We start from the raw sequence: 25,814 nt of genomic DNA on the forward strand, positions 1-25,814 counted from the left end.
TGTATTGCGTTTCTATATGCGTTACCTAGTCACATTATAGTTTCAGCACACAGTGAGGCTCTTCGCTGTGGTGAAGCCCCCAGACCACAACAGCCCAGCGCGGCTGGCGCTGCCAGAGGAAGGGTCTCTCCTGCCCTGAGGAGGGAAACAATGTTCCCATACGTTTCCTTCTGCAGCGACAGAGGTGGTGAGCGGGGCTGCGGTGTTTCCTGTGGTTGCAGTGTCTAATGAGGTTAACACTGTTATTGAGGTTAACTCTTCAACCGACACGAGAAAGGAAGCCATGAGCTCTGCAGCGGCGGTGGGAGTCGGTGGGATGGAGAGCATTGGTGGGCTGGGGAGCACCGGTGGGCTGGGGAGCACTGGTGCAGCCTTGGCCCCTTTGGCCCCACACCACTCCACAGCCCGTGACACCCTGGGGGTAGCTGGCCACTGGCACAAGCAGAGGGGTGGCCTGTAGCACCCTGGGGTGAGCTGGCCACCAGCACAAGCAGAGGGGTGGCCCATAGCATCCTGGGGTGAGCTGGCTACCAGCACAAGCAGAGGGGTGGTCCATGGCACCCTGGGGTGAGCCGGCCACTGGCGCAAGCAGAGTGGGTGACACCGGGTGCTGGTGAAAACAACCTCTCTCAAGTTTTTCCACATAGGCTTCGGGGATCAGCAGAATCCTGTTCTATTTGCTGACAGTGCTTAGCCCCCTTCCCCAGGACCCCTCTGCTGGGCTCCTGCCACCTCGCGCGCAGCAGCAGCATTGGAAAAATCCCTTTGGGATTAAATTTGACTCTAGATTCTGTAAGGACTTAAAGACTGAAAAGACACCCCCGCCCCCCGGGGCTGTTCCTTTAAGGGATGCTGGGTTTTCCCATGGACTGACTCAGACTGGAAACTCTCCGTGTTTCGCAGCTATCTAGGTCAGGCTCGCTGGCAGCCGCCGATGCTTCTCGCCACGCTCAGCAGCCCTGGCCACAGCAGCAGGCAGAGGGGCCCGGCAGCACATGTCCTGAGGACTGGCAAGGTAAGGACCCCCAGCTCTGCCCAGCTTCCAGCCCGCTCCCCCTGGGTTTAAAGCCAGAAACCCCCAGCCCCTGTTTCTTGGCTGCCACTGGCGTGCCTTAGCCGCTCCTGGCACGCGCTGCCAGCGAAGGTTTCGCACGGTTTGGGCTTGCACAGCTGGGACAGCTTGTTACTTCTTCATTTGCTTTGCATTTCTTTAGTGCTAATGTATGACGAGACTTTTTAAATACAGATATCAAAGATCAGTATCTCTCAACACGGCAACGACCTCGTTCCTTCTGGCTTTGGAGTCTGCAAATGCTTGTAAACTGGAAAAAAAAGGGAACGTGACTGATCCCCGGAGGAGGCAGAGCCTGCGGTCTTGGCTTAGAGCTGGCAGCTGGGCAGATTTATTATGTTTTCAGCTTTTTCATAGAGCACAGGGGGTTTTCCCCCATTTGTTCTAACTTGCAGGCGGTTTGCAGGCAATGAGAGGCCTTTGGGTTCTCTTAGGGGGTCAGGTAATGGGAAGGCACTTGAAATCTGACTCATTATGAATACTTGAACAGTCCTTAAAACAAACGAGGTCAGCTCACGCAGCAGGAGAAATACAAAGGCATTAGCTGCAGCTAGTAGCCTTACTTGGCTGGAACAACAGAATCCTGAAGCTTTCACAGTGGCCTCTGGCTCACCGTGTCCCTCGAGGGAAAACTTGCTTCTAACACCAGAATTTTTATGGGGTTATTTTCATTATTGCTCCCTGAAAAAGAAAACCATGGAGGCGCAGGGCTTTGCTCAGTTTCCAGCACTGTGCAGGTGAATGAGGGTGCAAGGCTATGGTGAGGGTCTGCTCAGCGCCCACCCCACAGCAGCGGGAGCAGCAGCCTGGACCCCCCACAGATGGGATCAGGGTGCTGTGGGCTTGCGGGGAGGCTCTCGCCCCGGCCTTTGGGGGGCTGGGGCGTGCCATGCAGGCTGCTCCAAGAGGATGCTTCTCTTGGAAAAGAGCAATTCCCCCACCTCCAGGAGCTGCATTCCCTTGCACCCTGCTGCTCTGTGCCTGGGCTACTGCAAAACCATCCTGGTCCCATACCTGGCACCCCGAGTGCTGTGGGGCTGGTGAGGCTGGGCTTCCCCTCTGGAGGGGGGCTGGCCCTGGTGGCAGCGGAATCCAAAGAGGCTGGGGAGGAAGGCAAAGTGAGCAGGGAAAAATTCAAGCAGGACTGTGGGACGCGGACACAAGTGTGGCTCCTGGGGGAGAGGGGAAGCCCTTGCCTGGGATTTTGTGACTGTCTCGGGGGGGGGGGGGGAGCACTGCCAGGGAAAGCCATTGCTCGGCTCGGGCAGCACCTGCCGCAGCAAGGGGGTGGGAAAAGTGTATGGAAACAAGGGAAGTTTCTGTCCCATGAAACTGTCTGGTCGGGTCTGAGCATCTCCAGGGGTGGAGACTGCAGGGCAACCCCTCTGGGCAGCCGGTCCCGTGCCTGGCCACCTTTAAAGTGATTTTTCTTACTTTTAACTGGAAATGCCTGATTTTAAAGGTAAGCCCATTGCCTCCTGTCCTGTCCCTGGGCACCACTGAGAGGAGTCTGGCTCCCTCATCTCTACTCCCACATCAGACACCTATACCCAAGGATAAGACCCCCCTGAGCCACCTCCTCTCCAGGCTGAGCAACTCTCCCAGCCCTGCCTCACATCTCAGGTGCTCCAGACCCTCAGGCATCTCTGTGGCCTTTGCTGGACTCACCCAAGTCCATCCATGTGTCCCTTGTCCTGGGGAGCCCAGCCCTGGACCCAGCACTCCACACGTGCCTCCCCAGGGCTGAGCAGAGGGGCAGGATGGAAACAAGCAGCTTCCCCCTCACCCACCACACCAGACTTCTTGGTGGAAGGCTCTTGGGCTGCTCGGGTGTGATTTCCCTTCTGTAAACCCGTGCTGGTGGCTCTCACCACCTCCTGGTGCTCCGGCCTGTGCTGGGAGCTGGTTGCCAGGAGTGTGTGCTCCATCACCTGCCCGGGGAGGTAGGGCCGTCCTGCCTGCGCTCCCCCACACCCTCCCCACCTGGGGTCACCAAAACCTGTATCCATGCACGCAGCCGGATAAGTCAAGGATTGGAGAAGTTTCACAGGGATGAAAACTAAGAAAAACGTCACCAGAGGTAGAAACTTGAGGAAAGTGCCCCCAGGGATGCTCACCAGGGCTGGGCACTGGGCTCTGCTGCCGGGGTGCCTGTTACCCGACGTGCTGAGCCCCGCGTGCTGGCAGGCTCCTTCCCCTGTGCTTCTGCTGCCAGCACAGCCTTGCTTGCCCCCAGGCCCCCAGGGAAAGCCCCCCCAGGCATCCCCAGCCCCACCTCCACGGGAGGCCCTGCGCTCCCTGGGGTGACGGCAGAGCTGGCCGTGGTGGGCAGCGGTGCAGCTGGTGGGACCACTCACACCTTTCCTCCCCGCAGACTATGCTGTGCGTGGGCAGCGGCCACAGTCCAGGCCATGGCAGGCTCCAGCGAGGCTTTGGTGATCCACGCCCTGCTCTGCTGCCTGTGCGGAGGTAAGTGGCAGCGTGGCACGGCTCGGCACAGTGTGGCATGGCCACCATGGCATCACCTTTGCTGGCCACCGGAGCAAACACTAGCCCTGCTGCTGGGGTATCGGAGTGGGAGCAGGGAAGTTATAAGGCTATAGCTATGGATTTTGGGGGGAGCATGTCATTAGCGTTGCAGGGGGCTCCCACACCCCACGGCACCCTCTCCCCCCACTCGCAGCCTTGCAGTGGGCCGTGCCCAGCCGCGCTGAAGCCCGCTGGCATTGCAGCGGCGGTGACAGCAGCACGATCCCGGCTCTGCGCACACGAAGCCGAGCGCAGCTGCACCCTTTCCGGGAAGGCCAGATCGAGCGATACCGGCTGCGAGCTGGGTTTGCCAGGGCTGGTGCAGAGCCCTCATCTGATAGCGAAGGGCAGTGCGCCTGTGCGGGGGCTGCTGCACTAATCTCGGGGCATCAGAGCTCTCGAGATAACGAGTTATTTCCCTGCAGTCATTTAAACATTAGAGTAAAACCTAAAATGGGTGAAACTAGCTGTTTCCCATGCGAAGGGATGAGTCACCGGGTGCTGGGTCACTGCTGAAGGCGGGGAGGGCGCTGGGGGGCACGGGCAGCCCCCTGCCATGCTGTTCTGCCATGCCGCTGCCTGCATCCCAGCAAAGCAGCCGCCCGTGAGGAGCGGGGCAGCCTGCAGGCATCATCTTCCCCCGTGGGGCACCCACCCAGGGCCACCCTGACCCAGGGGGTGTTGACACAGGTGTTGCAAGCATCGAGTGCTCGGGGCGCGTCTGGATCGAGCCTGCACCCATGGTGCTGATGGGCTCCAACATCTCCATCAACTGCCTTGCCACTCCCGGCTGCCCCCGTGCCGAGTTCTTCATCTTCCTCAACTACAGCCTCGTTGAGGGTCCCCTGCACCCCGTTAACAGCAGCACCGTCCAGCTCTGGCTGCACGATTTCCAGGAGCCCTTCAGGACCGTTGCCTGCTTCACCCGCTGCCCCAACAGCAAGAGGAGCCAGCTGGTGTGCGGTGCCAACATCCAGGCCGGCTGTGAGTACCCTGCCGTGCGTTTGGGCAACTTCTACTAAGCCACCAGCCTCGAGGAGGTCGGGGAGGGGTTGCAACAGCCTGAGTTTGGCACCCCTCGGGAGGGTGTCCACATGCTCTGCCTGACCTTCCCTCCGCAGACCCTCCAGACCCCCCCAGCAACCTGACTTGCACCATCCGCGAGCGCTCGGGGCACCTGGCGTGCACGTGGGATAGGGGGCGGCTGACCCACCTGAGCACCCACTACACCCTCCACCTGCGCCGGTAAGGCCCCGGGGCGGGGGGCTGCAGGGTGGGCGAAGTGATGAGCGGGACAGGGCCAGAGGGAGCCGGTGCATGGTGTGCAGTCAGGGTGCCGCAGCCGCAAAGCCAGGTGACACCAGGGCTCCTCTGCTGCCGGCAGCTAGGAGTGGGTGTCGTGCCCTAGTTCTAAAGCTCACATCTTCCTGGGCTCCGGCTTGCAAACCGCACGTTAAACCACAGGTTTAGCTCTGCAGGACAGACCTTACACACTCAGGGCACTCAGTGGCCCGGCAAGAATTGCATCACATTGCAACGCATTACAGCAATGCATTTTTTGCAGATTTTTGACTCTTTCTAAGCTAAAGGGTGTGCAGAGGGTGTGGCCAGCAGTTTGCACCTACTGCTGCCCAAACCCCAAAACTGAAACTTCAGCAGGGTACAAGTGCCTGAGCCTGAAGCAGATGTGCCGGCTGCTGTGCAGCGTGCCACAGCCCTTCCAACCCAGCCCCGGCTGCTTTCTGTCACATCTGACGCTGAAGCCCCCGTGACACAAGACTGGCACGCTTTCAAAGTTATCTATTAAAGTAAACGCATTGAATCCTGTCATGCATAGGCTTTGTGAAGAGAAGTGATTAACTGCCTGCCTAAATCTGCTTGCGTTCAAACTTTGAACCATGCAGCCAGAAAGAAATAGGAAAGTTCCTTTCCTATGGTAAAAATGCAAATGCCCTGCAGAAACATCAAGAACCAAAGGAAATTACTTACTAGCTGGCTTGAGGAGTGACAGACTCTGGGTTTGGAGGTGGCTGTGCCCCAGTCGTGAGCCAGGACCCCTTGAGAGCCGGGTTGTCTTTCCAGTGGGTGCCCGATCCTGGGACGGGCTCTGATCAGATCTGCCTTCTGCTTCCCAGCACAGGGCTGGCCGTGGTGAAGGATGCAGAGGAGAAGGATGCTGAGGAGAAGGGGGAGGAGGAGGAGGTCTTCCCCGCAGGCTCGCCAGTGCCGCTGAGCACACTGCATGGCAGGAGCCGCTACTCAGCATGGGTGCAGGCCAGCAACGCGCTGGGCACTGCCCGCTCAGCCCCTCGGCCTCTCGACCTGCAGGAGCTGGGTACGTCCGTCCAGCTGTCCATCCGTGAGCTGCTGGGGCTGTGCATGGCCATACACGCTGCCCTGAAGCATCGCTCTGGGGATGTGGGACCTGTGCAGCTCACACACAGGAGGGCAGCCCCCGTGGTGTGCCAGCACCCCCCCCCCGCCATGCTTTGCTGGTTCTCCCCGCAGTGGTGCCCACCCCACCCCTGGTCGACAGTGCTGAGACGACAGAGACATCACCTCCCACAACCATCATCCACTGGAGAAGGCAGACACTGCTGGAGAACGTGCACTGTGAGGAGCGACACAAAGCCACAGGCACCCCAGCATGGCATGTGAGACAGCCTGGGACCCCCCAAAACCTCCCCACATACAGACCTGTGTGCAGGAGCTGCCTGCTCTTTGGAGACGCACCAGTCCTGGTCTTGCTGGAGACCCCTAAGCACCCACAGGCAATGGGAGGATTTGGGGTCATTCAAAAGCCACCCCTTTGGTTTGGTGCCAGTGGGGGGCACACACCCCTGGCCACCACCAGCCCCTCTTTGCCGGGGCAGGACAATTAACACTCTCCAACAGAGCAGGCAGCCTTTGGGGCAGGGTTATCTCTGCTTCTTAAGCAAAAGGGCAAAATTCAGAATAACTCTACAAGGACAAGGCAAAAAAACCTCCGGGGATGCCCCAGCGCACACGCACTTCACCGATTGCCCAGTGCACCAGCAGACACAACTACGCTGGGGGCAGCTCCACCCATGTCCCTTTTGGAAACCTCCCTGGGTGCTGACAGGGGCTGAGGCTGGATCCCAGTACCCACCGCAGCCTCCCAAATTGCTGTGGTGTCCAAAGCCCATGCAGCGGTGGTCTGGGAGCTCTCACTGCACCCACCAGCTTGCCCAGTGCATTAGCAGAGGGGACTGTGTGTGCACCGTGTTTTGCAACAGCATCAGTCTCAAAAAGACATGCTGGAGCCCCACAGGAGGCACAGCAGCGATGGGGACCCCTTGGCAGTCAGTGCCCCGGGGCTTAGCCAGCCCCATAGAGTCAGAGAACTGCGGAATCATTGGGGTTGGGAAAGACCTTTAAGACCATCAAGCCCAACCATTAGCCCAGTACTGCCAAACCCACCGCTAACCCATGTCCCTAAGCGCCACATCTGTGTGCCTTTTGAACACCTCCGGGGATGGGGACTCCACCACCTCCCTGGGCAGCCTGTGCCAGGGCTTGACAAACCTTTTGGTGCTGGGGAAGGACCTTGCCCATCCCTGTCCATGCAGACGAGGAAGGTAGTGACCACCATGTGCTCCCGCTCTGCGTGGGGGGCTGGCTGGGTCCCGCTTGCCCCTAGCACCCTGCTTCCCTTGCAGGTGGAGCTGTGGGATGGTGCGGCGCAGCACAGGCCCCGCGGGCGGCACGACCTGCAGAGTAACACCCAGTACGTGTTTCAGGTCAGGTGCCGGCTCAGCCCTGCCGACAGCCCCTGGAGCCCCTGGAGCCCCCCCTTCCTCTACACCACCCCTGAGGCAGGTAAGCTCAGCCTCAGCGCTGCTCTCGCTGCATTTTCCCACCCAGCCCTTGAGATGCTCCCCAGGGACCCTGCCTGAGCTCTGGCGCTGCACGGCTCATCAGCCAGCCACACGCATGTGTGTGGCATGGACCTGGCATGTGCACAGCGTGCACATGGCACAGGAACCTGCACATCCCCGTGCTGCCAGAGGCCACTGCGTGCTGTGGTGGCCTGGGAGGCTGCGCCACCGTCCCAGGGCTGCGGCCGAGAGCTGAGCACTGCCGCAGGCTAGCAGCTCCTCTCACACCCTCCGAGCACTCCTGGCCCCACAGGCAGGTCCTGGGGATTTGGGCAGGCTCCCGAGGCTGCTGCAGCGTGGGAGCTGGACAGAAACAAGGGGGGCTCTGCAGACACGTGGGTTTCCATACAGAAAGAGGGATGGGATATGTTTACCCATCTTGGGTAGCTTGCTCGCTCCCCAGCAGTGGGAGCACCTCCTGTCCCAGGTGGAAAAGCCACATCACCCGAGGTGTCCCACCAGCCACAAATACCTGTCGTCCTGGGTCACCTTCCCCCTTTGCATCCCAGTTACCGCCCCGTTACCTCGGCCGGCGGCAGGCTGGGATGCCCGAGGAGCAATGTCCTCCCATCCTGGCTGCAGTGAGGAAGCCGGGGACACGCTCGCCCTACAAAGTGGCACTCGCTGCTGTTTGCAGCCTGGGTGGGAGCCCCAGCCGCTCCCCTTCAGCAGCTCACACCACATCCCACGCTTCCTCCCGCAGCCCCTGCCACAGCCCCCGATGTCTGGCGTCGCCTGGGCCCGGCGTTCCCGAACGGCAGCCACGAGGTGACGGTCTTGATCAAGGTAACGCCTGTTTTGGTAGCTGCTGTGCCATTTTTGCATGCTCTGCTCCTCCCTGAAAAGAGCACCTGCCAAGAGGCAGCGGATGGCAATGCCCTTCCTAAAGAGGGACCAAAACTGGGGGGAAGGTGAGACCCCAACATGTCCTGGGGGCAAAATCTCTCCATCCTTGCACCATCCATCCCTGTGCTGCCCAGCCAAGGGGATGGCTGTCCTGCACTGGGGCAGCTCAGCACTGGACCTCATGCCCATCCCCATTGGGCTGTCTTTCTCACTGTTCACAGCCCCTGTCACCCCAGGATGCCAGAGGGAGGATCCTGGGCTACACCGTGGCTGCCGAGAGCCCCTGGGGAACGCTGCTTCTCTGCAACACCTCCAGCACGGTGTGCAGCATCCTGGTGCCCCCGGGAGCCCACACCCTCCGCATCACCGCATACAATTCCAAGGGGGCTTCCAGCCCGGCCAGCATCACCCTCAGCCAGGGAGCTGGCAGTCAGGAAGGTAGGATCTCACACATGCCAACTGCCGCTTTTGTCAGGATTGCAGGGGGAAAATGCTGCCTGGTGCATGCATGGCTTTAAAGGAAGGGGAAAGCCCCGGCGGTGTGCTACCCACCATGGAGGAACATGATAACCTCCAGACGAGGCCAGCATCCCCCGGAGATGGAGATGCTCCACAGCCACATAACTCAGCCCTCGGCCTCTGAAGGCAGCAATGACAAGCTTAAAAATAAGTTTGTCCAGCCCACGCTGGCTGGCAGGACGGTGCTGTGCGGCAGGCTCGGCACAAGGGTGCTCCCCTGCTCCGTGCTCCCCAAAATAGCTCCGGCTGCCTCTGCCAGGGGGAGCCCTGGCTGGGAGCTGGGTCCTTGCAAACAGTAAGGGAGGGAAAAGAAATCCTTCCCTGGCCACCGTGGGTTCCCTCCAACACAGGCTGTGGTTTTCCCCACAACCACACTTTCCTGTTTCTGAAAAAATGTCTCTTTTAATGAGCAACAGGAGGGGAAAGTCCCATTCAAATTGAGGACAAATATATGACTAAAAAGAAACTAAGAGAAATAAGGTGGAAAAATTTCTCTAATCTCCCATACTTATCAGAATCACACGCCTTTCTTGTAAGAAGTGACAGGTAGAGTGTTTCAGATGGAACATGGCAAAGCTGAAGATATGCTTTGTGATACATGTACGTGAGCACAGAGGTATCTGGGTGAGCAGAGAGAACAGGAGTTAGCAGGGCTCACCGAGGGAGCTGAGCTGGACCTGAGCGGGGAAAGGGGTAAACCCAGGCTCACCAGAAAGAAGCTTCGGGGCAGGACACCAATGTCTGGGGGACAGTGTGCCAGCGAGGTCCTTCGGTCTGCTGTCCCAGGGGAGGCAGGGGATGGAGATGCACGTGGCAGTGAAGACACAGGGGTTATTGGTGTGTTAGAAACCATGGAAGCATCTGAGAATGGTCACATAAGAAATGGGGCTTCTGCCCTAAATGGGGGGGATGGGGAGCCCAGCTGAAGCACACCTACAGCGGCACAGGCAGGTAAGCAGCACAGGGAAGCTGGAAACAGGCCAGAATTTTGCATTCCCTCATCAGTCCTTACTTTCAGAAAAGACATTTTGCCGGGGCTTGGCTGACCCTGCCAAGTCTCCTGCTTTTTGGCCGAGGTCGGGTGACAGACCCCTTTCCGTCTCTCTCGGCAGAGTTCCCAGCCCCGGTGGCCGTGGAGGTTAAGCCCGACAACCTGAGCAGGGTCTTGGTGGCCTGGCAGCCCTCACCCCGCAGCAGCAGGTCCCCGCTCTGGTTCATCGTGGAGGGGGTTTCCACCACCTGGTATGGCTGGGAGGAACAGTATTTTTGGAAGAAAGTCCCACACCAGGAAACACACACATACATCCGAGGTAAGACCTTCCAGGAGTCCTTTTGCTATTTGGTGCAGTTCATCAGGGTATTATAAAGCCAAAATATATTATAAAGGCAGAGTTTCATTTGAAATTAAGCCCCTGCCCACTTGTTTTTGGCAAGTGGGACAATGAAGAGCCCTTAGGGAGCAAGGAGGAGCAAAGCAGTAGGAGACACAAGGGCAGTCGGTGGGATCTGGTCCCCCAGGCAAAGGTCACAAGGAAAGAAGGGACAGGGTAAGAGAATGAAGTGACAAGTGAGCTGGCAGGCAGGGGAGCCACAGTAGACCTGCAGGGCCTGCCCAAGCACAGAAGATGCACGCGTGTGCTTAAAGGGTGAAGGGGAGAAGGTACCACACTTGGTGCACCAAGGCTGAGGTTTCAGCACCCCTCCTCCCGGTGGGGCCAACCTGCACAGCCCGGGCACCCCGGGCCTCCTGCTCCCCACATCGGTTCTGGTCTTTACTGGGTTTGGGTACTCCCTAGTCTTCGCTCTGCCACGGGGTTTTTTAGGAGCAGCTCATGCAGCGGCTTTCCCCAGGGGAGGCGTGTGGTGGGCTCGGAGCCGGACAACCCCGCACACCTCCACCCACTTTTACCACTCAGCAACAAGCCCCTGAGCAAGCCTAGAGCTCTGACAGCAGCTGACAAACACATTTTTAAAAGCAAATCTTGCTTCTTTCCAGCAAAAGCAGTAGCAGGAGGTCACATCAACGTGTCGGTATACGCAGTCTACCCCGATGGAGTCAGCAGACCGAGCTCTGGCCAAGGTAAGCCCCGCTGGGTGGAGAAGCTGCCGCTTGCTGCGGCAGAGCTCAGCTTGATGTTTCATCCTCAGGGTTCTCACCACCTGCCGGTTTTGTAGAATTACCTTGTTCTAGAAACAAGATGTAAACCCCTCCCGCATTGACCAGATAAAAATGGGGCTCTAGATAGAAACCAGCTGGCTGCAGGACATGAAAAATAGAGATTTTTATCGATGGATCTGTATGAAAAACCTTCTCTAGCTGATCTCTGCTCCTGCACACAGACCTCATGCACATGAGAGCCACATCTTACTTCACAAGACACACCAGTGGAGGCATTCTCCCTTTTTGTGATAGAAAGGATGACGTTCCTGCTTTGCACATCTGACAATAGAGTGTCACAGATAAACCAAAAGATAAAAACCAACTTAACAGAGACAGGCTGGCCAAGCTGCAGCCTGACCCTTTCTTACCTGGGGCGGGAAGCAAGCAGGCTTCAGTTCTGGACACTGTTTTAGATAAGAGCATGGGCCAATTTACAAAGGAAAATAAGGATCGTCATCATCTCCTGCACTGCATGTGTCGGTTTTGGCTGTCCTCAAGAGCTGGGCACATTATGCTCCCTGAGCTGTCCCATCCCTCTGCTGGTCCTCACCCACATGGGCCAGGATAACCCACCCACAACTCAGCATCTCAGCTGAGGACACTGTCCAGCACCACCGTACGTGCTCCATGGGCACCACAGACATAAGCCCCCACAGTGATGGAGGCCACACACGGCAGCGAGCAGTGGCCCAATAGGGCCGCAGAGGCAAGGGAGGGCTGAGGTCAAGTCACAAAGTCAACCCACGGGCCAGGGTTTGGACCTCCAGAGCTCCTCCAGCACAGCCCAGACAGGGGTTGAAGGCCCAGGCTGAGCTTTAATAGGGCTGCGGGCAGGTGTGGGGGTGGGGGTCCCAGGTGATACTGCTCAGGGCCATCAGGACCTGTTAGTGCCCTGTCAGAGCTGGCTGCAGCTGCAGGCAACCACAACACCTGAGGATGTCGTCAGTTCACCCTCCCATGCTGTGAGGCAATTTCAGATGAGTTATTCAAAGCTGCCCAGATACTTTCCCTACAACAAACCAGCTCTGTGTTTCTGGTTGGCACCCCTCGTGGCTTTGGGAAGGGCAGTTAGTCAATTTTTTCCCCAAGAAATGGAAACAGGCATACCTGACTGGTTCATCCCAGGCTGTTCATGGCTCTTAGCCGTTATCCTCATGGACACACCGACAGCCTTCGGCTCTAGGTGGGTCAGGGTTTGGGCACCTCCAGCTCTGGTGACATGAATCTCCAGGGTCCAGATCCTCAAGTGGGATCAAACCTCAGCAGCAGGTCTCCACCTGCGTGCAAGGGGGAAGAGCTGGGGGTCAAAAGGAGGATGCTCCTTGGCTTGGAGCAAATGGCCTAGAAACATGATAAATGCTTAAAAACAGACTTCATCCCTAGCAGTTGCAGAGACTCCTTTAACAAAGCTTGGGGGGTTCATGTGGGGAAGTACCAACGTGAGACAGCAATGAAACTCGTGTCTATGACAGGGTTTGCTTCCAAAGCAACACGGCCCACAGCTGACACCCACAGGGAACTCCTCCAACTCGGCCCCACAGCTTGAACCTCGTTCTTCAGCTTAGATTGAGCCCATCCATCGTCAGTAAGGCATTACTGTAATCATACTAGACTTTTTAAAAATTTATATAAGTTCATTGTGCAAGTGATACCTGCCCCCCCCCCCCCCCAACTGCTGGATGCCCAGGCTGCAGAATAACGTGCTCCATCACTCTCCTTCCACAACCCCGTACCCCCGAACTGCTTTGCAGCGTCTGCAGCACGCTCCAGTCTGCAAACCCTCTGCTTAGGGAACCGCGTTGTCTGAACTCCAGGAGCTCTCCTAGGAGATGCATGTGCTTCAGACACACAAATTGGAGACAGGACTTTCTCAATACCTGGCTGAAATTAGGTGGCCCATGTTGTTTAGGACATTATAATATATCTATTATGTATTATGGATATAGGATGCTGGGTATCCTTAATTGTCTTGGCCAGTTGAAGCCCCGTGATGTAGATGCGGATGCTAGCTGCTATTGTTATTACTGCTGGTCCTCTGCTGCCCTGGGAAGATGTTTAGCTTGAGCCTGGTGATGGCCCCACTCTGGGGGAGGTGGCTTCTCGTCCCTGCCCTGCTGGGACAGCTGGCTTTTGGGGACAGAGAGGCAAACATGGGGAGCAGCAGGGTTTTTCCTAAAGCAGCCAGCCAGAAACTGCAGGGTACAGAGGAGTTTTCAATGTGGAAATGAGGGGTTTCATAAAACACCTGTGTCCTTGTACTTCTAAAGATGCACTGGCGTGTCTGCCCTTCCCCAATTTCTTGGCTGTCTTGGGAAAATCCTGCTGCCACTGTGAGCTGTGCTTGCATAGGTGACTCTACAAAAGGGATCCTTTCCATTGCCAGGTGCTCTGGGGGCATTTCCCTTCCTTCAAACACAACGTGGATCCGCTGCCACATCAGCAGCAACGCTCACCGCCGTTGAAAGACAGAGCACAATCATAGGGAGCAGGGCTGGAAAGGACGATTTGACAATTACCTGAGCCCATGGCAAGATCAGCTGTATTGCTTCTGTCCCTGACAGATGTTTGCTGAGACTGCTCTTGTATTTCGAGGAAAAGGCAGCCTCCCCTGGTGCTCCTCAGCCTTGCTGCTAGAGCAGTTGTCCTCCTTCGCCACCTGCGCTTTAACTGCTGCAGTCCAAGGTGACAACTCTCGTCCTGCTCACGGTGAAAGGGGACTGGCTGCCCTCCTTGCCCTTGCAGCAGTGCTCGCTTCCCACCCCGGCGTGCCTCCCCACTGCGTCCTCTGCCCGGGATGCTCCGGCTCAGCACAGCATCCCAACCACAAGCGTGCACACTGTGCACATCCCAGCAGAGCCCCTTTTTCTTGCCAGGCGGCCCCAGGCACAGCAGATGGCTCCAGCTGAGGTCTGACTGCGTGGCAGCGTGGCTCCTTCCCTCTGCAGCCAGCCGTGCTGCTCACCCTGGCCCGGGGTGGTGGCCGGGACCCAGGCAGGGAGATGACCCCAGGGAGATGCAGTGGGTGGCTTGTCCTGACCACAGAGCTGTGGTTCTGCTCCAGGCTCAGGCCAACACAGGGTGAGATCACCCTTGCCCTGGACCCTCACCCCTTTTCTGTAGCAGCAACAGCACCATGTATTTGTTAAGAAGAGATCCCAAGGGAATGCCTGAATTTGGCCGGGAAGAAAACTTGCTGCTTATTTTAGCAAAAATATGCTTCTTGCCATGGCAGGGTCTTGAGCTGCAGACCTTCCCTTGCCGCACAGCCCGTCACACCACAGGTATCGTCAGAATACTCAGTCCCACGGTGCTCAGACACCTGGGGGTACAATCTGTAGGTGCTCAGGAAAAATGGTGTACAGTCCCTCAGGAAGGCAAAATTCTTGTTGCAGGTGCTGAGGGGAGCGATGTGCATGGGTGCTTTGTAATTGGGGTTATGTGTTCATCAGCATCTCGTTTAATTGGATCTCTGAGAAATAGGAAATGGTGTAGAGTCCAGCCAGAGGCGGAGTTACCATTTGCTTTAGGGGGCTTTATTTTTCTCACTATACCATTATTTATTTTTCTAAGTGTTATTGACAAAATAAAAACAAGCCATAGCTTCTGTATCACCTGCTGCCCTCTAAATGAAGTTTCGGACATTTTTTTCCTCTCTCTGTTGAAGTCCCTGCAGAGGACCAGCTCCTGGGCAGCACCTCCAGCGAGATCTCCCACGGTAAGCAGACAGGAGCTCAAACTGGGTAAGCCCGACTTTCGCCTTGCACAGAACCAGGAGTTCTAGCCTGAGCAGCGCCTGCCGCATCTGGCGATGGGGACGCAAAAGTTCCCTTGCACTTTGGAGAGGTCAGAGCCAGAAAAGCATCTTTTCACCTGGTGGGGACATGAGCCACAGGGCAGGAAAGGCTGCGGTGCTCTCAGGGATGAATTGTGCCCGTGTAATGCGTGCCTTAAGTTCTGCTTGTTTATGAGACTTGTAGTATAATGTACATTACAACAAGTAGGAGAGAAGCAAACCAGGCAAATACAAGATGATGTTGACGTATAAGACCACAGCGATAGACTGTTTCCATCTTGCAGTTGGAAGCAGAAACTCATTTAAGCATTTCCCATCCATTTTTTCTAACTCTGGTTATGCTCTGCTTTGCACATCTTCTGGTAAAGCGCACGTTACCATCTGCTGCAGCACTTAAAGCAAAAGCAAAGCGAATGTAAGCCAAAGAATTCAGTTCGGCGACTCTGGAAAGTAAGGCTATGTAGGAAATGGCTGAAGGCAGCGAGCGCTCCTCTCCGAGATAGCACGGCATGGTGGGGCAGCATGTTTGGTTTTGCTTTTCTCGGGGCTTTGCTGCAGGAACAGAGGAGCCAAAGGGTAGGGGAAACACTGGCGGCCGCTCGAGCAGAGGTGTGTGCTTCCCAGTGAAAGCCCGGAGCGGGGCACCCGGCTGATGGCTTTCCTCTCCGTCCTTCCCAGATGGTGACATTGGAGTGCTCCTGGGACTGGGCATCAGCGTGGTCACGCTGTCGGTTGGTTTTGTAATCCTGATGTCTAAAAAATCAGCCAGAAAAAGGTACGGTTTTCTCCCCCACAATTTTTTCCTTATTTCCCTCCTACTTTTCTTCCAGAATATTTCAAACCTAACTGCAGGACCCAGCCCTTTTCCCTGCAGCCTGCTCTTACTGAAGCCAGCTTCACCCATTGACCAGGTTGCTGTGTGAAAAGGCATTTGTGTGCTCTCCAGTAAGGCAGAGACCAACAAAAAAAGTCAGAAAATCGTTCCTCTGGAAAGGCCAGCCTTAGGGACACATGGGATTATTACAGAGATATAAGGGCAGGGGATAGAAAAACACCCTCCGCAGATAAGTTTTATCCTAGGACTTGTTCCTGCCAGTTTTGCCTGAAGCCCCTCACTCCCGGACCCGGAGGGGCAGGCAGAGACTGGAAGAGTGGAGCAGCTGGAAAACTCAATGGGGAGAACCTTAATACTGTTTTTTTAATACTGACTGCTGTTTGCTAGGCACCCCCACAAACCAGCGCTCATCTATCCCTGTTTGCCATTTAACTGGAACAGGGATGTCCAGGAATCCCAGGCACTGCTGTCCCTGGCACAAATCCAGGGTGACCTCTGTGGCACAGAGCTAATGGTTGGATCTTCCCAACAAAACAAAACAAAAAAATAGTGGACAGGAGACCTGGGGGTTGAGGATGTCAAAGGTTCCTGAACCCAGCCTAATCCTTCTGTTCTCGGTGTAATTGTGGAACACGGGCATTTCAGCAGCAACAGGGACTGCCTGTTTTCCCGGGAGCACAGCAACGCACCAGAATGCCAGCAAAGCTCAGCAAAATTAAAATCTCTCACAAAAGATTTTAATTTCTGCAGCAGTTTTGGCTGTAGGAAAATCAATGTGCATCACTGCTGTGTGTCCAGTTCCATCAGCTCAGGGCACACATGCCGCCTCTGGTCCCTGCACACAGCTTGGTCCTCCCCTCACCCCCCAGTTCAGCAACATTTTCACGCACAGACAAGTTTGACCTAAGGGATTTACCTAGAGTAACTTGCAGTGCTGCTCGGCAAACCTGGGGGGATGATGTTGGAAGATGAAAAGCTAGAGTTCCGATGGGGAACTCCCATCGCTATGGGGCAAACCTGGGGCTTCCGAGCCTCCCGTGAAGGGTGGATGTGCTGCTTCTGCAGTTTCCTCCTGCATGAGGAAAAAGTGACTAATAAAATGGACTAACAGCTTGGCTTTTTGGTTTTGTTTTCTTTTCTTTTCTTTTTGGTAAAGAATTAACGCCACTGTTGTGTCGCTCTTGCCGAAATGGCTGTCCGAAGACTTTCCCCACATGGAAAACAGCAGCGTGGTAAAGGCACTCCAGGTAACCGCCCCAGCACCTCCCAGCTCTTCTTCACTTGTCTCCCCTTAGAGGAAAGCTGGCTCCAGAGCTGGGACAAACATGGCTGGGAAGAGGATTAAGCTCTAACGGACCAGGAGCTGATCAGGAATCATTCCCCAGGCATTTGCAAGGTGCCTGGGAGCCTGGTTTAGCCGAGGTCTTTAAACCTTGCTTCAGTGCGCTCCTTACTCAGTGGCCACAGCTGACTCAAGCTGCCCGTGAAGTGCACGCAGAAGCGTGGAGACAGGCATGGTTGCTCCCCGTCTTCTCTTGTCCCCCTCGCTGCGGTCTCCTTTGCAGGGGAGGTTGGATGAGAGGTGGGAAGGAAGATGGGACAAAGACAAGAAGTCCTCGCCCCATTTCCTCCTTGGGATGCTCTAGTGAAGCTCTCCCGTTGGTAAACTTGCCGCTTTGTTACTACACTCACAATTTTTTTCCAGGAAAAGAGTGATTCCATGAGTGACAGTTTCTATGAGCCGTTCTTGGACAGCAGTGACCCCATGGTTACGGAGATCGAGGAGGTCCCAGTGCACGAGGAGGACAGGAACATGGTCACCAGGAGGAAGCCCAGCAGAGAGGTCCCTGAGGACAGGCAGCACCCGGGGAGCACAGCACCAGCCAATATCGTGACCCCGGAGCAGATCAGTGACTACAAACCTCAGGTGTCTGACGGGAACCCGCTGGGGTACGTAGCTGCCAATATTTACCCCTCGCAGCCCCCTGCAGCCCTCCCAGAACCAGAGATGAACACCTTCTTCAGGGACTACACCAGCCCCGTCCCCAACCTGTGGGATGGGGAGGGAGGGGAGCACCCCATCTGTCTTCTGGAGAAGATCAACCTCATCTTAAACAGCAGCCGGAGCGGGCAAAGCCACGTGTTCGACTCAGCCCAGGGGGGACACGGCTCCCTCCCGGGGCACCAGTGGGGGCTCGCGCCGGCGGGTGATGTTCAAGAGCAAATGCTGGTCCCTGACGAGCTGGTCTCCTGCCTGAAAGCCATGAACGGGGAGCCGGTGGATATCAAGACCTGCTTTCCACAAAGCATCGGGAGGTCATTTTGAGAGAAGCTGTAGTCACAATTAAAAACCCAAAGTGATGACCATGGCACGTGTCAGCCTTTAAGACTGCAAACAGCAGAACTGGAGCAAAATGCCAAATCTGAAATCTGCCCTCTTGATTGACTACGAATTCTTGTGGCTGCTTGGAAACTTTTGGCCAGTAAATCACAATTTTAAACTTACCTCATATTTTCACAAGCAAAAAACCTGTAAAACTTGGATTCCCATAAGAACCAAAATACAGAGCAAGCAATTTTTGCAGGATGCGATATGCTTCCACGATTACTCCAAGTCATCCTCTTGCTAAATGCTTGGAGCATTTCATCCCTGGAGCTGATGGCAGTCAAGATGGATAAAATGACCCCTCAGACATCCTGATGGAAGTGTGTAGAATAGCTTGGGCTCACTCCTAAGGAGGAGGCACTGCGCCAAGGCGGATTTCTATATCACACAGCATACATGAACACCAAGAACGTGAAACCTTTTCTGTATGACAGAATAACCCGATTTCATCTTCCCTCCCATTCAATAATAAAACCCACATCAGGTAAGAACAAGCCTTCACCACCCGCCAGGCTGATTTAAAACCTCTCCCTAAACTGGTTGCTGGTCAGATTCTTCGCTTTGGGTGAGGTATTTACCAGCTCACGGCAGCTTGTCGGTGCCTCAGCCTTGCTGCGTGAAGCATAGTGTGGCACAGCGAAATGGCATTTATTAGGCACATGACAGGGAATTCGGATCTTCTGACATCCAGAATATGAAATACAGGAGTCTTCTTCCTGCTGAGCGGTTGTGAAATCATTTACAAGTTTTCCTGGGACTTACGAAATGTTGCCAAAGCAACCAGAACCTCCCTGGAAACGTGAGGTTGGATTATCTATTCACGGATTACCCACACCTTTTTAAGGATCCAGTTTTTTTAAAGGAATACAAGCATAAAAGAAGTGTGCAATGCTCTGTAAAACACCGAGCACCCAGCACTCCCTGCGAGGTTTGCTCTGCCAGGCCTTTTCTCCTACCTCTTACACCCCAGCAGAGACTGGGTTTGGCCTGGAGCTGCAGCCAGTGGAGGTGACACTGTGTGTGGCTGGGGTGGGGAGGGGTGCTGGTGCCAGAGCTGCACACCTGTGCATGCCAGTATACACCCATGCATGGCCATCCACACTCGGTGCATGCCAGTGCACACCCAGTGCATGCCGTGCACACCCAGTGCACACCCATTTGCAATACTGCACACCCATGCATACCGTGCACACCCATTCACACCCGTGCGCATCCATGCACACCCATTCACACCACTGCACACCATGCACATCAGTGCACACCTGTGCATGCCCACAGCTGCACGAGCATGCTGCAGAGCTCCCAGCCACACAGGTGTGGGGGCAGGAGGTCCCTGGGCTCGCTGCCTTGGCCGGCTGGGCCAGCTCTTTCCCCAGCCCCACAAGCCCCCACCAGCCAGCAAAGCCATGTTCTCCTGGTTCATACACATGCTGCCTCGGCGCTGTCCTGCAGCAGCACGTGGAAACTCCATGCAAAACTCCCATCAGACACGGCCCGGAGAGGCTGGTGCCTTCTCACCTTGCATCGCACCGAAAAAGCAAGAAGCGCACAGCTCCCGTCAGTGCTACCAGGAGGGACCCAGGGGTGTAAATCCCCCCTGCTAGCATCTCAGCATGCTCACAAGCATCCCATCGTATTTGCGTATAGTTTTGAGTCTCCATTTACAATAGGCAGCACAAAGAGCCTCTGAACCATAGACCCGCACACGTGATTGCTGCTGGCTGGGGAGCCCATGGAGCTGGCAGGGCGCTGGTGGCTGAGCTGCCCGTGGAGCTGGCAGGGCACTGGTGGCTGAGAACATTCACAAGGGATGTGTCTTCTAAGAACGACATTAATGCCAGCACATTAAAAGGCAAAAGGATTGTCTGGCTGTGCATTACCAAATCAAAATCAGTTAAAAGCTGATGTAAATGCTAACCTATACGTAATCACCTGCCTAGAGTGATCCCCTTCATTATTATGAAATCACTTTTTGCAGTAGAACTGCTAAGCCTGGAGATTATAATCTTTCTTTCAGTTTTTGCTAGGCACTGTGTGCGTTTCTCTAACAGCTGTTGCCCAAATGGGTTGATTTTCTTGCTTACTCCTGGATGCCTCCAAGCCAACGCTGCTGTGCGCTGCGCTTGTCTTCTTCCAACAACCCAAGCGATCTGGCAAGATGGGGCAGAATTCTTCTTTAGAAGCAGCAAACTGTTTCCAAGCCAGAAATGTGACTTTTACATGTAAGTGAGTCTAAAATTAGCGATTGCTGTCTCTGCAGGAAGGAAATCGTGAAAGAAGAGCCACGTACTATCAGCAGCCCAAATGTGACATGGGGAAGGTTTTTTTTTCAGTGTCCACATCCTGAGACTCACGCCACCTCAACTACCAACCCCTGTGGGTGAAAATGCTCCTTTTCTTGGAAAACAAGGCTGAAAGCCTGGTCTTACCTTTCAGGCGCCTGCTGGTTGAGCTTCCTGCTCCACTAACTCCCTCCAGGCTGGGCACCCGTGGGCACACCTGTGGGCAGAGCTGCGCAGCTCCTCTCCTCTCGGCAGCCCCGGGCACACAGTGGCGCAGGGCTGAAATACTGCCCTGCTCTCACCACGCGTGCCTGCCCACCGCTGGCAAAGCTGCCGCTGATTTCCTGCGGGCTGAAGGAAATATTTCTCCTTTACATGGGTGCATGAACACATCCTGGTAAATACGGACTGGTTACTGGAGAAAATGGAAAGGGCACAAATATATGTGTGTGTGTGTATATATGTATGTATATATATGTTCCAACTGAACTGTTTGATACTAATACACAATATGGCCCCCCCCCCTCCCTCCCTTCTAACCCATTTGGACAGTGCTTGTTTCTACCAAGGGTTTAAAAGAAGTGACAGGCTTGATCTGGGATGGATACCCGTGATGCTCACCTCTGGCAACGAACGCATCGCTGGTTAAATTGACCAGTGTGTGAAGACAGCAGGAATTTTGATCATCGCCCAATATCCCGATGCCACATTGTGTCCTCAGTTCCAGATTTTTACTTGTCAGACATGCTTTTTGCTGGGCTGTTTGTCTTTCTTGCTTTGCCTTTGGAAAGCCCTTTGCATCCTGCCAGTGCCTTCTTTCCACCAAGGGTGGTACTCAGGGATGTAAAGCAGCACCGTGAGTGATGGGGATCGGGCTGTGGGCACGCAAGTCCAACACCCAGGTCCTTGTAGTGAGCGACCCTTGGACATACGGATGGCCCAGTGTTTTCAAACCATGGTGTTGCTCTGGATCCGTTTATCTTAGCATCTCAGGGTTCACACCCTCCCTCAAATATTACGTGCTCTCTAATTCTTGACATTGGTATCTTCTAAAGCTTTTCCTAAGTTCAGTTGTATTGTTGGCAGCCGTACCTTGTGTCTGTGATTTCTGCAGGTTATTTATCAGTTTGACAGTGAGCTTCAGGGGTTGTTCAGCTTCATTGCAACATGGGTTTATAGACCTTGGAGGCATGAAAAGGAACGATATGCTGGGTAATGTCTCTGCCCATGGACGGCATGCACCAAAACACCATCGCTCTAACGTGCGCGAGACTGCAAACCCATCTGCGAGTGGAACATGTATGCAATTATTTGATGACATTTTCTTTTTGTGCCGAATGAGTAACACGGAGAAAGTGGCTGCTGTCGAAGTTATAGCTGGGGGGCTTTGCACAAGGCAGGCTTTTTTGTTGTGCAGAAGCGGTGATCCCACGTCCCTTGACGTAAAGGAGCCGTGACCCCACACCGTGGTGCCACAGTCCCCCAGCGGAGGCAGCTGGAGGCCTGCAGAGGTGGCCCTCGCCAGCCTGAGGAGGAGCTCAGCGAGAGGAGTTTTGGTGCAAGCTGGCAGCTGCCGTCCATCGCGGCGTAACGTCATTCCATATCAAAGCAAAATCGCTGCTGACCCGCAGAGATGCACCGTCAGGCTGTGCCTCACTGCTGTGCACAGGCCTATTTTTAGATAAATGGAAGGAGAGAACAAATTAAAAACAAATAAGAAATTGGGTGTAGTCTCTTCCAGGCGCCAGCCAGCCCAGGGAGCAGCAGAGCCACCCGCTGCCTGCTTTTATCTCCACCCCGTCGCACCAGTACCGGGCACGTCAGGTGTGAGCTGCTGGTCCCGCTGGGGTGCCAGCCCCCAGCCCGCCAGCCTCCCGCCTGGCCGGAGGAGTTCCCAACAGTGTGACACAGAGCAGCCACTGGCACTGCCCCACTGGGACAGCTGGGACAGAAGGCTCACCAGCCTTCTTCCAAAAGCAGGCTTGAAAATGAATTACATGAAATGCAGAATAAAGAAATAATAAATAACACATAATCAATTATGCATTAAATATGCATCAATAGCCACAATTCTAAATCATTTATGCTGCTGCTCCGCCACCATTACCAGGCTTTTTGCAGGAGGATGTCACTCGTGCTGCTTTAGCATCTGAAGCACAGGAGAGCTGGGCTTTGGTCTCAGCTCGGTCACCAGCCGGCTGCATGACCTCCGCCAAGCCCCTCTGCCTCCATTCCTTAGCCACCGGGGCCGGACAGTCACAACTACTGCCTCTGATAAAGCCTCAGGATCTAAAGTCTGAAAGCACCGTACAGCACTTGGCAACAGGAACAGTACAAGAATATGAAGGTAAGAGTATTCGGAGCGATCTTGTGCCACCGGTTTTTATTCTGTGTATGCATTGGCCAGACTACTCCACGCTGACAGGTCTGCCAGCATTTGGTTTTCAGCAAATCGTGGAAGAGATTTAGTGGCAGATAAATAGGCTGCAGGGACTAAAACTGGATTAAAACCATCAACGTTTCACAAAGCTAAATAACAACAGTGTCCCGCTGGGGGTTTCTGAATGCACAGCTGAAAGATCAAAGCCCAGATCGTGACCAACGCTTGTGAGCAAAGCTGCAAATAGACGCCTGGATCAGCAAAAGCCTTCTGAAAATGCAGCAGTGGAAAAATGACAGCCGATGAAATGGCCACATAACGAAAGCAGGAACGTTCATTAGCAATGATGCTATTTGGTATGGCCTTTTCCATTCCTTAGCCTTCAGGAGGATTAATTCTGTAAGAGGGAAGAGGAGGAGTTGTTCACAGGGCAAAAGGGCTGAGCACAGCAGCAGAGACTGAAACCAAGCCTGCGTTTCATAGAAGAGGATGTGAGAAGTGAGGCTGTGGCTTGTGTCTTGAGGGGCTTCAGAGTGTCAGCTTCACAGAGCTAAATCCCATGAAAATGTCACTTGCAAAGCAATGGGAGCGGGATTCGGATAAAAGATCAAAGCAGGCATTGAACACAGTGAATAGAAAACAAACTATGGAAGTGATCTACTTAAAGGAGATTTCAGGATTGCCGCTCATCAAGCCAGCCAAGCCTTTCCTTAACAGGGAGGAATTAATCTTGCCACAAGAACATTAGAAAAACCCACAGCTGTTAACCTCTTAAAGGATGCAGGGCGATGCTGTGCTTCGCACATCATCCAGACCATTTTCTAGAGCGGCACTGCCTGGCCCGTGCTCTCCCTGGGAATTCTGCCTCCCTCAGCTCGGTTACCTGCTCACGAGGAGGCCGGATAATTGCATTTACCAAAGGAACTGATTTCATCCCCCTGGGTTAAGGTAACTTCAGTGAGAGCCCCTGGCACACACGGTGGATGTCAAACGAACAGAGCCCACGTGCAGGCTGCCCGCAGTACTGAAGACAGACGAGCACGCGGTGGATTGTTGCCTATTCTACTGCTGTAGCAGCGACTTCAGCATCACTGTGGTGCCGCGGACCAAAACTGCCCTGCCCAGGTCGCAAGGAGCCTGGCAGCCGAGCAGCTGGGCGTCACTGAAGCAGCCAAAGCTGCGGCAGCAGGAGAGGCAGCAGGAATGAGCAAACCAAGCTCGGTTCGTGGAAGCAGAGCGGTGTGTGCTCGGGCTGTGGTTTGACACCCAGCAGCCTGAGCAGCTGTGTCCCCTCCACCACCGTCCCACCTCTTCCACCACACTGACGTCAGTCACGGCCCTGCACAGCAAATTGGATCAAAGAACTGCTCGTAATTCCGAATTACCTGTGATTTGGCTTTGTTGATCCTCATATTCAACACAGAATTAACCTTACCTTCTTTCAGCTTCTTGAGTGGTTCAAAGGCTTTGGCACTGGTGCTGCACGCTGGGGTGGTGACCACAGAGGGCTGACGTGCCCTGTGTTCGTGCCGCCGGCTCTGTCTGCTCCAGAAGCCCCCGTCCTCAGCTGCCCGCAGTGGCCATGCCATTGAGAAGGCTTTCCCCCACTGTTGAAACCAGCAGCAAAAGCTTAGCACTGAAGAACCGAGGACCTTCTCATCCACGGGGAGAGGGGCCGATGATGGAGGGTTGGCAGCGCTGCAAAAATGCACAGACTAAATATGAAATTGCAACAAAACACGACTACAGTTCTGACAGTAGGCTCAGCGCCGTGCTGGCAGCGGGGCCAGAGACCCCTCACTCGGTACAGCTCTGCCATGGCGCTTTGCCAGTGCCGTCCCTGCTACAATCAGATCTAGAAACTGTACTCTGTCCTGGAACCTCATCACCGGAAACAGGGCGAGAAACCAACAGATATTCAGAGAAATCTAGAAAAAAAGAGCAAGCTGGGAGGAGTGACCCTTCTACTGGGTAAGAGGTGCCAGCCTGAAAGCAGGCCCTGAACTCCTGAGGTCTTCAAGCAGGCAGAAAAAAAAAATCCAGGTTTTTTTTAATAATTATTTGTCCTTGCTGACTTAACAAAACCAGAATTACGTCAAATGCAAACTGAAGACAAAATATCGCGGCATACCTTTGAAAGAGTGGGGATGCGAACACCATCCCAACAGCTCTTCCTAAGCTGGACTAGAGAATGTGGTAAAAACAAGAACTCCAGAGAATATTCTGGAGGAAATACATTAAATAAACAAACACTACCCCTTCCTGAGTGACCACTGATGACCACCACAGCAGGGGCTTTGGGATATACTCACATTCGCTTGCTGTTTTGAAGCACCCAGTAACTGAGCCCCAGCGCTCTGTCACTCTTGTCATTTCGATGCTGATGAGTCACCACCATTCCTTCACCATTCTTCTTTCTCAAGGTTATTTCCAGGCACAGAACCTGACAAAACCAGAGAGTGCAAGGGCTGCACCTGCTCATTTCACTTTTTAATTTGAATTCTGTTTCCTTCAGTAGTACTTTTCACATTAGCACTTGCCTATTTTCTGACTGGGCTCCAGCCAGCCTTCTTCAACTGTCAACTTTAACTTTCTCTGATTTGCATTAAAATAGTTGGAAAAGAGGCAGCTTTGCACCATTTGAAACGTCTTACATTTTTAGATAGCTTTTATTTTCTTCCTTACAAAGCCGATACGCACAATGGCTGAATGAGCCATTCCTGGTCTTCTGGTTTGGTTTGCTACAAAAGTCTCCTTTTATGCACACTTTTGATCCCAGAGATTTTATTTTGTCATTCACTTCCAGAAGCTGAGCATGAATTGCCGCCATAGTATACATTCAAATTTCATTACATCAGTTACATCCACTTTATATTCACTATATTCACTACCTGTAAGGAAAGTCCACATTTAAAAAAAAACCAAAACAACCAAAAAACCCACCAGGATTCAAGGACTCGTTTTCCTTATCCCAGCATTCATGGTGTTGGGGGGTGGGTTGAAGCAGAGAGCATCCTGACCTCAACACACTGAGGGCATCTACCAACGGAGATTCCTTCCAGGTTTGTGTCGCTGGAAGCTGTGCGGAAGGCAGCGAGGGAACGGCCGGTGC

The 25,814-nt window shown here is 54.5% G+C and overlaps 1 protein-coding gene and 1 long non-coding RNA gene across 4 annotated transcripts in view; one reads left to right on the plus strand and one right to left on the minus strand.

Annotated features, from left to right (window-relative positions):
* IL23R (interleukin 23 receptor) lies at positions 1 to 18,763 on the plus strand. 3 transcript variants are annotated; one of them, XM_027796829.2, is made up of 15 exons: positions 1 to 1,015; positions 3,447 to 3,541; positions 4,431 to 4,585; positions 4,723 to 4,846; positions 5,737 to 5,936; positions 6,110 to 6,255; positions 7,282 to 7,441; positions 8,204 to 8,286; positions 8,568 to 8,784; positions 9,978 to 10,175; positions 10,862 to 10,945; positions 14,691 to 14,741; positions 15,498 to 15,594; positions 16,811 to 16,901; positions 17,360 to 18,763. In XM_027796829.2, the coding sequence occupies exons 1-15, from the start codon at positions 935 to 937 to the stop codon at positions 17,978 to 17,980; spliced, it is 2,403 nt and encodes an 800-aa protein (XP_027652630.2). In that variant the 5' UTR covers positions 1 to 934; the 3' UTR covers positions 17,981 to 18,763. The 3 variants fall into 3 exon arrangements, with proteins under 3 accessions (XP_027652630.2, XP_027652631.2, XP_027652629.2); XM_027796830.2 differs by having other exon boundaries at positions 3 to 1,015; positions 4,292 to 4,585; positions 7,363 to 7,441; XM_027796828.2 differs by having other exon boundaries at positions 4 to 1,015; positions 4,292 to 4,585.
* Positions 14,538 to 25,814, minus strand: part of LOC114014113 (uncharacterized) — a 26,501-nt gene continuing 15,224 nt past the window's right edge. The window contains exons 11-12 of the long non-coding RNA XR_008749081.1: positions 20,470 to 25,593; positions 14,538 to 15,572 (exon numbers count right to left, since the gene is read on the minus strand). This is a non-coding gene — a long non-coding RNA (uncharacterized LOC114014113). The remainder of the gene's footprint in view (positions 15,573 to 20,469; positions 25,594 to 25,814) is intronic.

This window comes from Falco peregrinus, chromosome 10 (genome assembly GCF_023634155.1).
Source record: "Falco peregrinus isolate bFalPer1 chromosome 10, bFalPer1.pri, whole genome shotgun sequence".
In the NCBI taxonomy this organism is placed as follows: Eukaryota; Metazoa; Chordata; class Aves; order Falconiformes; family Falconidae; genus Falco; species Falco peregrinus.

Excerpts from the sequence above, each read along its gene's own strand:
- IL23R (XM_027796828.2), top strand. The coding sequence starts at position 3,484 with ATGGCAGGCTCCAGCGAGGCTTTGGTGATCCACGCCCTGCTCTGCTGC. Across the intron at positions 10,946-14,690 it reads CAGACCGAGCTCTGGCCAAG|TCCCTGCAGAGGACCAGCTC; the intron begins GTAAGCCCCGCT and ends TCTCTGTTGAAG. Across the intron at positions 16,902-17,359 it reads GCGTGGTAAAGGCACTCCAG|GAAAAGAGTGATTCCATGAG; the intron begins GTAACCGCCCCA and ends ATTTTTTTCCAG.